Source organism: Staurois parvus, unplaced genomic scaffold (assembly GCF_062004578.1).
Source record: "Staurois parvus isolate SC_StPar_1 unplaced genomic scaffold, SC_StPar_1.0 ptg000919l, whole genome shotgun sequence".
Classification (NCBI taxonomy): Eukaryota; Metazoa; Chordata; class Amphibia; order Anura; family Ranidae; genus Staurois; species Staurois parvus.
This window is the reverse complement of record NW_028318715.1, coordinates 250,122-264,640: the sequence shown is the minus strand read 5'-3', so window position 1 is coordinate 264,640 and position 14,519 is coordinate 250,122. Positions and strand designations below refer to the sequence as shown.

General features: G+C 40.1%; 1 protein-coding gene across 1 annotated transcript in view; it reads right to left on the bottom strand.

Moving 5' to 3' along the window:
* LOC149442042 (uncharacterized) overlaps positions 1-14,519 on the bottom strand; it is a 158,377-nt gene that overhangs the window by 58,367 nt on the left and 85,491 nt on the right. The window contains exons 10-12 of the mRNA XM_089656583.1: positions 13,991-14,044; positions 11,106-11,159; positions 8,047-8,100 (exon numbers count right to left, since the gene is read on the bottom strand). Coding sequence (XP_089512709.1) covers positions 8,047-8,100; positions 11,106-11,159; positions 13,991-14,044 — 162 coding nt within the window. The remainder of the gene's footprint in view (positions 1-8,046; positions 8,101-11,105; positions 11,160-13,990; positions 14,045-14,519) is intronic.

Sequence of the window (14,519 nt, the reverse complement as noted above, 5' to 3'; positions counted from 1 at the left end):
GAACCCAAAACAATTTGAAATTCGAGCGGATAAGACAAGCCTTGCTGCTCCCATGTACGACAGGGGAAGTCAGGAGTAACTGCAGGAAAAAATGGAACAAGAGTGCAGTGGCCTAGCGCATTATCCCAGATGATAGTTTATTGAATGAAAGTTAAATATACTCACAAACAAAGAGTGACAAATCACATAACAAATGGCAATCACTGGAAATGTGCTCCATATGGCACCAAGGGCCCCCCAGTGGCTCTGAGAAAGAGGGTTTCCCTGGAACACGTCAGCCTTTCTTTAGCCCTTGGATGGCACTTCTTTTACGTCGGGGCCCTTGTTGCCATATGGAGCATATTTCCAGTGATTGTCATTTGTTATGAAATTTGTCACTTCTTGTTTGTGAGTATAATTTATCTTTCATTCAGTAAACTGTCTTCTGGGATAATGCACTAGGCCAATGCGCTTTTGTTCCATTTTTTCATACAAATGAATGGGCTGCTGTGCCTCCTGAAAATGCAGGGAAAAGATTCCTGCACCTTTTCCAAATAAGTGGCCGCAGGGAAACTGTATAGTTCAGAGTGGTTTCCAGTATGGGAAACCATGCTGCCATTTCCAGTACGTCCAGATGCCTTCAGGATTAATGGTACCCCAACGCAACTCCTAAGTAGCAGCGTGCTTTTCTCTGCTGGTGCATGAAATCATGTGATTACACACCTTCCCTCATCTGTTCAAGTGGGAACCTAGCCTTATATTTTTCCATTAGTTTGTTCAATCATAGTTCTTATATTTGTTTCAGTAAGGAAGGTAAATATCCTGCCAGAATTTGGAGACTATTTTCAATCATTCATCTCGTGTGAAAGAGAATCTTTGTGAGATTATATTCAGGTACAGGCTGACAGCTGCATGGATTGGATATTTAAATGGTTTTTACCATATTGTTTTTACAGGAAAAGGACTTGGAGTAGTGCTAAAGTTGAGGGAACCTTACACTAGCTCACTGGCATCATGGGGTAGCCAGTTATTTGTAACTTCCACCTAATCCCCCCACACTTTTGGACTTCCTTCTTGGGGGCTCTGGAGATGCTCAAGAGCTCCTGATCTTCAGCATCAGGCTCATGCACTGAAAGCGGAGTGCACAGTGTGTTTTTAAGCCCTTTATTTAAAAAAAAATTCAGCTGTTGTTGTTGAATGTACTGTTGGACCAGTGGCCCCTTTAAGCAGCAGGACAGAACAGATGTTGCTTGACATTGCCTGTGCCAGTAGTTGAGACTGTTCTAAACCTGTCTGTATTGAATTGGCACTACTCATCTTTGTCTAACCCAAACTTTCTTTACAGGACTTTTGCCTTCTATATTAAGCCAGTTTCTACTTCCTGGTGTTTTGCAGATTGTTGGGTCCAAGTACAGGGCAGGCCATAACTAGAAGCAGCAGCTTCTCCAGGGATAATGCTATATAAACATACAGGATTACATTAATATAAAAAAGGCCCTGAAGGACTAGTATCAGCATACCAGTCTGATGTCCCTTGCTGATTCCTCTTTTATGAGGGGTTGTGTATAACATTTTGGAGGATGTGGACTGGCCACCAATTGGCAATATATAATTTTACATGTTTGCATGAATGTATGTATGTGAGTGACTAATGTGAATGCATAGTGTGTAAAGCACTGTGCAAATTGATGGTGCTATATAAAAAAATGTCTGTAATTTATTTATGGTTTAGTCCTACTTAGACCCCAGTCACTCTGTCAGACATGCCGACACGCTCAGGATATTAAAATAATATACAGTGCACATAAGTGATCTAATTATGTGTCATTGTGAACATACTTTGAATGAAAATGTGCACACAGACAATAGCATCTACAGTGTTGTAAAATTAAAGAGTAATTCCAGTTTTCATCCTTTCCACAGATTCACTATAGTAAACCCTATCCCAGCACTGATTACTTCCATGGAGGCCTATAGTCCACACCCAACTGTCAGTATTTTAAAAAGAAGACATTTTATCTGACTAAGTGCTAGCATCAGCAGCAATTGGAATTGAAATCTGAAATCACAGTTCACAACCCAGCATTTCTGTGTGGCTGAACGGGGGTGTGCATCTTCCATCTATTTCCCTAATGGGTTTTAGAAGTAGATGCCTCTGTGATGATAACAGACCCCACACCACATGATGGAAATTCTGCCTGTGACATAAGCTATGTTTTGAAGTCGTTTAACAAATGAATGTTTCTGTAATTTATGAACTGCTTTACTTGATGTTATTTGGGTTATTTCTAAAATGCCTCAATGTTTGATGGCACTATTGTCAATAACAAGCCCTTCTTAGGGGTAGTGTAAGTGTTAGATGTGTGTGGTCAATAACCCATATCTATTTACTTGTGAGTAAGATATGACACCAGGGGCAGACTGACAACTCATGGGGCCCCTGGGCAATAGGGGATCATGGGGCCCCTTTGTCCTTTCCCAAACTCAAAAAAGGCTATGAAAAAGGTACCAGGGGCATCTTATGGAGCCCCCTACTGACCTCGGGCCCTCGGGCAGTGCCCAAGTTTCCAAATGGTCAGTCTGCCCCTGTATGACACCAAGGTCATTTGTTATGTTACCTTCTACTTGTTTAGTGTTTCTAAATGCATTACTTCCAAATACTTGTTTTCATTTCTGGTAATGAAACATTCAGAAGCATTTGTCTTTTTTTATGCCTCTGAATACAGCTTTATATTAGATAAATAGTGTGTCCATGCACAGGCTCTGTCACACAAAAGGACTCTGATACTATTTTATTTGTTTTAACTGGGTTGTCAAACCTTTTTTGCTTTTGGGACTGGAGAGAAAAGTTGTGGTCAAATAACATGGAACAACATTACAGCTGAAGATAATATATGGATATTTTGGCATAGTTATATTGGCCCAGCTTGGAACAATGTAAGTATTGTGGAAACTCGCTTCAAAATGGTAGAGCTTTTCTTGTTAAAGCACACAGCAACTCGCTTCTTTAAGGGCTTTTTTGCCCACTTTTATTTAAAAGAAAAAAGTTCCATAAACAAAAATGCTTCCCATGCAGGGGTATCCACCATCAAGCAAATTAAACAGTATTCAGCCTCCTGGCTTGTATGCAGTTTTAAGTCTGTCTCCTGCAGACTCTTCCCAAAATATGGCTCTTGCACACAGCTGGCCACTAGCACACAGCTAGTCTGGCTTCCACCTGACTCCAAGGCAGAGACCTCCCGTCTGCCAGGGTGGAGCCCTCCTGACTCCTGTCTGCCGGGGTGGAGCCCTCCTGACTCCTGTCTGCCGGGGTGGAGCCCAGAACCATGGTTAGGCCTCTACAAAAAGCCCTGCACCCACCTGTACAATCAGTGTGCTGGGGGTTCTCAAAACACGGACCCCAGATTGGAGATTTCATCCCTCCCAGATCTCTTTGAAATCTCCAGGCTCCAGATCCCAAAACAGACTTAATGAATAAATGAGGAAACCGAAAGCCAGTTTCCTCTGCAACACATCAACTCTCTGGAGCCCCTCAACCTGCCTGGTTGAGAATCCAGGGTATTCAGCTTGATTTTGGCTGTGGCAGGACACCGCACTGCCACAGTATGCATGTGTCATACCTGGCCAATCCCTTTGGAAGTTGGTAATCATTGTAGTGGACACTGGTACTACAGTGATCGTCGCTAGTTTAGGTGTCTCCTACTGGGTGGCTGCACTACTGCTTAGTGCAAACAAGAGGTTACTCGCTCAGCACGGGTGTTATACTTTGCATTATCTCAATAAATGCAAAGGGTTCTCTGAATATACAAGATGGAACTCATGATGTCAGTGCCGCACTTCTCTACCTCGTTCAATGGAAGTCCTGTGTTCACAGGATCAGCCAGGTCTGGAACATGTATACATACATTGAGCCAAACTTGACCAATGCAGGGGCGGACTGACAATTCATGGGGCCCCTGGGCAATAGGGGATCATGGGGCCCCTGTGTCCTTGCCCAAACTCAAAAAAGACTATGAAAAAGGTACCAGGGGCATCTCATGGGGCCCCCTACTGACCCCGGGCCCTCGAGCAGTGCCCGAGTTTCCAAATGGTCAGTCCGCCCCTGGACCAATGTAACTATGTGAAAATATCCATACCTAAACTTCTGCTTTAACAACATGCAAACAGTTCTTAAAATTGTAGATAATACTGATGATACTGATAATAGAAAATCCAGATAATTTTTCATCCTAATGAGATATACAGCAATTTATATACATAATATTTACACACAATCAAACAAGCCAACAGTTCACAAAATAGTAAGCATAATTAATAACACGTAGAAAGTTTTTTTTTCTGTTCATTTAAAAAAAAAGACTGAAGTGATGCAACATATCACCTTGAAGGATAATCAACTTCTACAACACAATAATTTACGGGGGTCTTCAAAAAGTTTTCACACTTTTATACGTGTGTGTGTGTGTTAAAAAAGTGCAGAAATATTTTGAAGAACCCTCATACAATATCCCCTCCAAAGCAACACAACAGTATATTTTCCTAGACTTTTTAGGACTTTCAATTGTTATTGAAAACTTTAAAAGGGCTGCTGGAGTAATATATTTAATCCCTGTTGCTCAACAGAGAGGTAAGGACAGGAGGCAAATTCTGTAGTGTCTCCAATACTGCTGGCTAGACTGCACCGCAGACCATCCTACTCCAGATCATCGTATTCCATTGAAACTAGCTGCTAATCTGCATTTGGTCAAGAACACTCAAACAATAACAGTCAGGGCCTAGATTTATGGGCAGGTCACAAAGGCCAGAGTCTCCAGTGATAGGTACTTAAACAGTTTTAAACAGTTTTATAGCTGCTATCTAGAGATTTCTAGAGAGTTTAACATGACAGACAGTGCAATAAAGAGTTTAGGATAGTCTCTATGTACTGTACATGTACTGATAGATGGGATAGCAAGAAGAATGGCAAGGGTCACTTAAACTATGTAACTATGTGTATTTCTTTAAGTCTTTCATCTCTAGGATCCTTAAAGTGTATTTTAATTTTGCTGTCAAATTTAGATAACATGTGCTGTACTTTATATTTGTTACAGGAGGGAGAGTCCAGGAGAGCCTGCAGGGGGGGACTTGAGAAGAGGAGGATCCAGGCTGTTCTGTGCAAAACCACTGCACACAGCAGGTAATTATAGGAATGTTTATTATTTTTCTTTAAAAAAAAAAAAAAAGAAATAAGCCTTTAGAATCACTTTATATATATTTAAAAATTGCTGCTAACTTTACTTTACTTTCCTAAAAATCCCAGGTTCAGACCAAATTTAGCTTTTTCAGAGCTTCAGCAAATGGCCAAACTAAACTGGTGTTCAGTAATGTCAAACCTCTGGGGAAAGCTGGAAAATAAACATTTACCAGAGGTATAACTACCATTGCTAAATGTGGCAGCTTTCCTTCAGGCTACTTGTTAGAAAGTCGGAAGCCGCCAGCATCCTAACAACAGCAAGTCATCCCCGCCCAACCAAATCAGCTGTCAGCTGGAGAATGTAAAGAAAGAGCTAAAAAATGGTTTTCCCCCACCCCCCAATATTCCAGGTCTGATATGAATTTTAGGGGGGTCCCATGGAAAAAAACAGCATGTTGTCCCTCCCAAAAACCATACTAGATCCTTGTTTGAACATGCAGCCTTGCTGGCAAGGAAAGGGAGAAAAATGGGCATGCAACCCTCCCTCAAGAACCATGCCAGGCTACATGCCCTCAACTTTGAAGAACCCCCTAATAAAGCACCTTGTCCCCCCATATTTATGAGAGGGGCCTCTTCCCCATAACTTTGGTCCAATGGTTTTGGGGTATGTGGGTGGGGGGCCCACCAGAATCTGGAAAATCTGGCTTCCCCCTCTCATGTAAATACATACATAGTATACCTACTCAAAAAAAGTAAACAGTAAATAAGCACACTGACACTTTTTGAAAAATCTTTTAATTAAAGAAGAGTCACACAAAGTAAATCCATTGTCAAGCACATCTTGCAGTGATGCAGATTAATATCAATCACAATGAACGGTGCCTACAAAAAGAAAAAAATACAGCGGACTGCTGGGATTACTCACTCCGAATTATATCTCCCAGGACCCCGCTGCTAAAAGTAAACAAAGGGGCAGGGCCTCTCAGATGATGTCATTGACTGAATATGGATCGTGTCAGCAGTCAGGGGGATTGTTTTCTTTCAATGGGTGTCGGATGTTGTTCATCATGATTGGCTCTAAATCATTGGATGATGTGATTGACGATGGATGTACTTCATGGGACATAGTTTTGTTTTTTTTTTTACTTTTTATAAAAAGACTTGACAAAAAAATATAATTGTGTTTATTTCCTGTTTGCTTTTTTGTGAATAAGTAAGAGCACTATCTACCCCTTTCTCATTCACATAAGAGGGCGATGTCTTGGAGCCCACTTATTGTTAAAGGGGGTTTCCAGATTCCATTAAGCCCATAGCCTGCAGACCCCCTCAACCACTGGGTCATGGTTGTGGAATCCCTTTTTCCTCATCAACATCAAGGTACTCCTTCTATGTTTGATTGCATGTGGCCTGGTATGGTTCAGGAGGAGGGCCACACACTTGTGTCCCCCTTTTCCTGGCAGCAAGGCTGCATGGTCAAATATGGTCTGGTATAGATTTTAGAGGGGACTTCATACTTTTTTTTTCTTGTTTTTTGCATGGGGCCCCCCTGACATGCATATCAGACCCTCACCATGATAAAGGTCTGGTATGTATTTTTAGGGGAAACCCCATGTTGTTTTTATTGGGAGCGTTTCCTTATTAACATCAATGGCAGACCCTTATCTAAGATAATAGATCTATATGACATGCTCAAGTATGCAAAACAAGAATCTTTGGGGTTTTTTTCAACGTTTGCAAGACCTGTTTAAGGGTGTTGTAAGGGTGTATAGCGGTGTACAAAGTGTTTATTGGAATTTTATTGGTAATTTAACACTGTGTGACTAATGTGGGTATCAGGGGTGGACTGACAACTCATGGGGCCCCCGGGCAATAGGGGATCATGAGGCCCCTGTGTCCTCGCCCACACCCAAAAAAGCCTATGAAAACGCCAATGAAAGGTACCAGGGGCATCTCATGGGGCCCCCTACTGACCCCGGGCCCTCGGGCAATGCCCGAGTGCTTGAATGATCAGTCCGCCCCTGGTGGGTATCTACCAAACTGGGAACTGATAGAATGTTAAAAAAAACCTATAATTTTGTATGATTTTGTATAATTATTCTTCAAGATCTCTTCCTTCCACAACCAGCACAGCCCTCAGTTCCCAGGTCTTATACTTACGTGTCCACTGCGATATCATACTGTCTACTGGGTGCCACACAGCTACTACTGCAAACTCTCATGACTGGACCATTTTTTCTTCTGTGAATGTGTGGAAAAACCTCATTAATTCCTATAGAGACACAGTCTATAGTACCTTCCAAATATAGATTGCCTTTCTGTGGGAATGAATGGGTTTTCTCAGGCCATGGAGACTAGAGCAGTGATATTTGACTTAAAGCAGTAGAAAACTCTGTGCTTTTTTTCATGGTCCCCCTTCAGGCTCATGCCATAATATGCTAGAATGCAGGTTTAGCAGATATTCACAGTACCTTCAGGTAAGCCTTAGAATAAACTTACCTGTAGGTAAAAGTTGATGTTACTAAAGATTACTTTACTATCACTTTAAGAAGTATAGGGAGAGTTCCATTTTAGAGTCATATTTACTCCTTTTGTGAATAGTTTTTTTCAGGACTTGAATAAAGCTCTTTGACGCTCTTCAAAAGCTTTGTCAATGTTGCTGAAGGTGATGCTCGTTACTTTAGTATTTACATCTTCATGTAAAAAAAAGTCTGTATTTACTAGTCCTAAAGGAACTTTTAATATCTTACCTGCTGTCCACTTGTATATCCATCCACCCATCCATCCACCAACCATCCATTCTGGGTTCATAATAATATGACCTTACAATTTCTGCTTGGGTTTATTTACCAGTATTCCCCCCTATTAATTTATAAATTCTACATACAATTTTTTACCTTTACTCCTGGTTTGCCTTTTACACCTTTTTCGCCTGGAATACCAATGAAACCCTTCAAAAAGAATTAAAGAGAGGACATCAGCAAAATTGACAATATTTTCAGGAACAATTTTCAGCCAATTTGGTGTATGGAACCCAATATGTCAGATACTGATATTTTATAATATCTGAGTACTTTATGTTTTTAAAGAATGTGCATCCATGTGCCCTGTATTAGAATGCTTAGAAGTGCCATTGTGCAATTCTTTGGTGTCTCACACAGCCACCAGGTGCCAGCATCTAGAGAGCTCATTCCAGCTCCAGGAAAGATACACAAAACAACCGATGAGATGCTGTGCACTGAAAGCACAACCCAAATACAAAGAGGTAAGATGCAGGCTAGCTAATCCCAGACCATGCTTAACTGATGCGTTTCACCTCACCCACAGGGCTCTCTATGACTAAGCCCTATGGATGGGGCAAAACGCATCAGAGGGGCATGACCTGGAAGGAGCCTGGCTGAAGCTGCATCTTACCCCTCTGTATTTGGGTTGTTTTTACTGTTCATCCATGCCAATCACCAGCTGGGTCAGAATGTTATCAGATCTCCAGAAATGAAGGCTGGCATTATAAAAATTATTATTATACAGTATTTATAATCCATGCGTTTCTGGTGAGTGCGCATTGCTACTATTTGAGGCATTAGGCTCTGGAAAATTTTTTATCTCTCCAGAGATCACCGTGGATGCTACTTGTTCAATCTGATTGACTTTCACTATTTATCCTATCACACTTTTGCTGCAATTTATTCATTATTTAGCGCTGCACTTTATTATTCTTATTGTTTTTTAAAGGTATTGTGGTTGCCTCAAGTGTTCTAGCTGCTACACGTATGCGAGAGCGCTCACTACATTTTGCTTTTTACCTGTTAGTATTTATATAGCGCCAATAGTTTGCTCAGCGCTGTACATTATAGTGGGAGACAGTACTGTAACAATACAATGTGATACAGGAGGGGTTTGAGGGCCCTGCTCCTTGGAGCTTACAATCTAGGAGGGAGGGGAGATGGTCATTGTTTAAAAGTATTAATGCTTCAGGGCATTTTGGCGTAATTCAATTCTGAACTAATTGTTCTGTAAATGCAGCTCTACTGTTACATTATGCAGTACTGTCTTTTTAAAGCAGAAGGTATTTAATATCAGCGCATTGTCTTTTAAAAACAGAAAGTATTTAAAGCGCAGTTCCACCTATTTTTGCAAGTTGCTTTAATCCACATGCCCATCCGCAGTGCAGTCCTAAATGGACATTGTTTTTTTTTTTTTAATGTCTGAATACCTTTATTTTAATGTTTCTGGTCCTGGCTGCCTAGGCGATGTCGTCATCAGCTGATTCCCTTGGACTCCTGGGATATTGGCATCATCTATCCGAGAAGTCTAAGGGAATCACCTGGTTCTCTTTTGATCGACAGGTTGTCATAACAATGTGGCAGGAACTTCCGCTACACAAGCCCAGAACCTTGATGGCCCCCGCCTGCTTCCAGAATCAGGTATTTTTTTTACTGATTAAAAAAAAAACACGTAATTACAGTTGGAACAGTATCCAAATAGTAATGTACAATCTGTGCCAATCATGGGGGTGCTTTTAGAAATAAAGTGATTATGGTGACTGGAGCTCCTCTTTAATGTCACCACTTTTGCCACAAAATCTACAACAATGCTCTTTCAATGACAGTGGGTAGAGCCATGCAGATCCATTCTCTATGCCCCAGTTGCATATGGAGAGGAAATGGCGAGATGTTTTGTAGTTCAAATCAGGAGAAAGGAAGCTAGGGTCACAACATTGTTCCTATATAGGCACAGTACAGTAGGTGAATCATCCAAGACATGAAGTATCAACAGCTAACGAAAAGGAGAAAAAGCTTAAAAAAAACCCCAAAAACTTTTGTATCCATTACATCTAAGGACTGGAAATATGTGGTGTATAATATTTTTGTTCTTGGGTTTAAATATGTTTTATACGAAGAATTTCTTGTTTTTTTTGCAATTGTGATACAGATGAAAACATGTATATACCTCAAGGAGGCAATTCTACACTTTACAATGTTTTTTGTAAAAGGATCTTTCATTCCTTTTTAGCCCCTTACCATAACCAAACCCAATATGCCACTTCACACTGCTTCCAGTGTCCTACTTTATAGAAGTCGTGATTTTCATAACTTGCACTGATGGCATCATTCATACAAAAAACCTGAGGTTGTATTCACACTTTGGCAATTTGATGTGGTGCATTAACATGCATCACAGTGTGCATTAATGTGCGTTTCCTTAAGGCAGCCTGTTCATTATGAATGTGCTGCCAATGAACTACAATGGACAATAAACTGCACACAACCCTTTTTTGAAATGTAATGGTGACATCTAGGGATGAGTGTGCCATCTGGAAGCATGCCCTGCTGGACAGAGATGTGGAAGAGACATTGGGAAAAGAACTGTATACTAGAGAAAGCACCGTGATCCCTTCTGACCCTGAGCTGTGGGTCCTGTGACTTGGTAATGGAAGCTTAATGATGTGGACTTAGTATACACATGGAAATGGTCCCAACTCTGTTGTGCTCCCCACTGAGAAAGGACTGCTACAAAATGTCTAACCTTGCATGTGGCATTTGTGCCAAAGATTCTACTAGTATGTCAAAGTATTATGTCAGGAAAAAAGAAACAGTAAAAAAGTAACAGTAACAAATATTAGGTCCTCAGGCCAGGGATGTCATGAGCAGGCTTCAGGCCAGGAGAATAATACAATATGGTGGAGAGTTTCTTGATAGCAGGTGGGTGGTTGTCCTATTCTAGAAGAAGCGTGGCAGGGACTTGTACAATTTGGCACCAACACCTTCCCATCTGTAGTTCTCTTTGCACATTTCCCTAATTATCACATATGACAGCATGATATTATAATAAGTTAGCAGTACCTGTTGCTTGCCAAAAAACCTTAGTTAACTAAATTAAAAAATATTCATTAAAATATAGTGGTATATCCTTTTACAGTCTAATAAAATATTCTACAATGTCGTGTAGTACTTACGATGTCTCCTGTGTAGCCAGAGGAACCTTCATCACCATCAGCACCTGGGTCCCCCTAAGGGAGCAATATTAAAAGGAACATTTGTTTAATAATATGCAGTTAAATTCTACAGTTTTTTAACCTGCATGCTAGGGGCACTTATAGTGTCAAAAACTGATAAACTATTTAAAACCATCCAGCTCAGAGGTTGGATTATCATGCCACTAAATCCTTTTGGTTCTACCCTCTTTCAGTATAGGTTATACTTTTCTAAATACCTACAATAAGTGACGTATGTGTATATTTTATGATGCATACAATGGGAGACGTCATAACTTTTGAGATCCAGATTGCATCTGAATTCCACTGATATTCCAAATTCTACATAAAACCCTCAATACTAGCCATTGATGGCTACCCCTTATATACAATGGAAAGGTCTGAGAGATAGGGGTGGACCTTCATCTCTTGTGTTAAGACATGCAAGAACTCCATGAAATAACTGCTTTGCCACCTATAATATTCACCTTAACCCACCCACATCTAAGATATTCTCTCTGTAGTTTTGGGCTAATATGTTGCAAAGCATAAAATTATAGTAGTAGTAACCCTCCCTAACTGGCTCAAACATACTTGATGTATTTGCAGTACAATGTACCTTCAGCAGGAGTGGACTGACCATTTGGAAACTCGGGCACTGCCTGAGGGCCCTGGGTCAGTAGGGGGCCCCATGAGATGCCCCTGGTACCTTTTTCATAGGCTTTTTTGAGTTTGGGCAAGGACACAGGGGCCCCATGATCCCCTATTGCCCGGGGGCCCCATGAGTTGTCAGTCCGCCCCTGACCTTCAGGGTGCATGTAAAGTCACCATGCTCATTACTGATAAGAATCCTCATCTCAGGAGATTATATTACAGTATTACGGGCAGCAGAGTGGCTAAATGGTTAGCACTTCTGCCTGGCAGTACTAGGGTTGTTGGTTTGAATCTCAGCCACAGCACCACCTGCTTGGAGTTTGCATGTTCTCCCTGTGACTGCGTGGGTTTCCTCCGGGTACTCCGGTTTCCTCCCACACTCCAAAGACATGCTCGTAGGTTAATTGGCTCCTGTCTGAATTGGCCCTAGTGTGTGTATGAATGTTAGGGGTTTTAGGGGAGTTAGGGACTTTAGATTGTACACCCCTTAAGGGTTAGGGACTGATGTGAATGTACAATATATATGTAAAGCGCTGCGTAAATTGACGGTGCTATATAAGTACCTGAAATAAATAAAAAATAAAATATTAACAGCGGCCTTCAACAAAGGAGCTATTCCCCTAAAACATACCACCATATCTTTTCACTCTGATTACTCAATGCAACTGCATACACCTTGGGTTCCCTAACACAAATCAAACTATATATTTTAAAATACAACTTCTCTTACAGTATCAAATCAAGCCTTCCTATTAATCCATTTTATCATGATGAACATCTGTGTTCATATTTTACATCTCTCTTAAAAAGTATCTGATAGTTCCATCAACAGCATAAACCTCATACAAACGACTTAGAAGAATTCAGCTCTTTTTTTTTTTTTAAATACAAATGACCATCTTATATAGACAAGTGCACTGTTATTCTAATGGTAATTTCTAAAGTTCGCATCTTTTTTCATAACAATTTCATGCAAATTTTCATGCACTGAAAGAATGCTATGTAAATAGGCACTAATATGGTAGTAAATTCTTTTTTTGCGACAGTTGTGCACACCCTGGCAGAAATCGTGACATTTTGGCATTGATATTGAAAATATGACTGATCATGCAAAAAAACTGTCTTTTATTTAAGGGTAGTGATCATTTGAAGCCATTTATTATCACATAATTGTTTGGCTCCTTTTAAAATCATAATGATAATAGAAATCACCAAATGGCCCTAATCAAATGTTTATATACCCTGGAATGTCTGGCCTTGGTACAGACAAACAAGGTGACACACACAGGTTAAAAGTGGCAATTAAAGATTAATTTCCTACATTTGTGGCTTTTACTATTGCAACTAGTGTCTGTGTATAAATAAGCAATGAGTTAGCTTTTACGTGGATGCACTGAGCAGGCTAGATATTGAGCCATGGGGAGCAGAAAAGAACTATCAAAAGACCTGTGTAACAAGGTAATGGAACTTTATAAAGCTGCAAAAGGATATAAAAAGAAATCCAAAGCCTTGAATATGCCAGTAAGTACTGTTCAATCACTTATTAAGAAGTGGAAAATTCAGGAATCTCTTGATACCAAGCCAAGGTCAGGTAGACCAAGAAAGATTGCAGCCACAACTGCCAGAAAAAGTGTTCAGGATACAAAGAAAAACCCACAGGTAATCTCAGTAGATATACAGGCTGCATTGGAAAAAGACAGTGTGATAGTTTCAAGGAACACAATACGACTATACTTATAATTATAAAATAATAATGATCTGCATGGTTGAGTTGCCAGAAAGAATCCTTTACTGCACCAACTCCACAAAAAAGCCCAATGAGGCATGTTAAGGTGTTGTCTGGCATATTGTAACCAGGCTTTTTTGTGGCATTGGTGCAATAAAGGCTTCTTTGTGGCAACTCAACCATGCAGCTCATTCTTGTTTAAATATCGTCTAATTGTGCTCCAATATCAATAAAAAATTGATTTCTGCCCGGGTACGCAAACTTTTGAGCTTTTATATACTGTATTTATGTTTTTTATGCTGGGTACAAGGTAAAGATGTGTAGGCATTATGAATAATAAAATAATAACAAGAACATTGTATACTTGCATGTATAATGTCTCACTCATTGGAAACTAATTTGCCGGTTGTTAACAAATAATTGGTCTAACATTTATTATAAAAATAACTTGTACATGAAGATGCCAATAAAATGGACTTATACGTACTCTAGGCCCTGTATCTCCTCTTCTTCCGGTTGCCCCTCTGGATCCTTTATATCCCTACAAAAATACAAAAGATAAGGAGTGTGTCACATAATTAAAGAATAGCACCACTGCAATTTATATATATATATTTTTAAGACATTTTTAGAAATGTTATAAAAAGTTACTTAACCTCCTCTGTTATACACTAAAAATGTTAGAATGGCGTTCCTGCTTCCATTTTTCTATTGCCCATAAAATAACATGAACGGAAAATCTGATATGGAGAATGGCCATAAGGGTATAGACACCTGTGAACTCAAGCACTCAAGATCCTGCCACCACAACCCTGCAAACACAAACTATTAGGTTGTTAAAGTGCCATGTGCCCAGATTATGAAAATTGAAGTATTTACTCTTAAATACTCTTAACAAGCAAATATTTAAAAAAAAAAGACTTTTAAAACAAGCCTTTGCTGACCTCTTTAGCAGCTTGTACTGTGATATAATTAATCCTCAAAGGTCAAAACAAAGACTCTAAAACTGGTTTTCA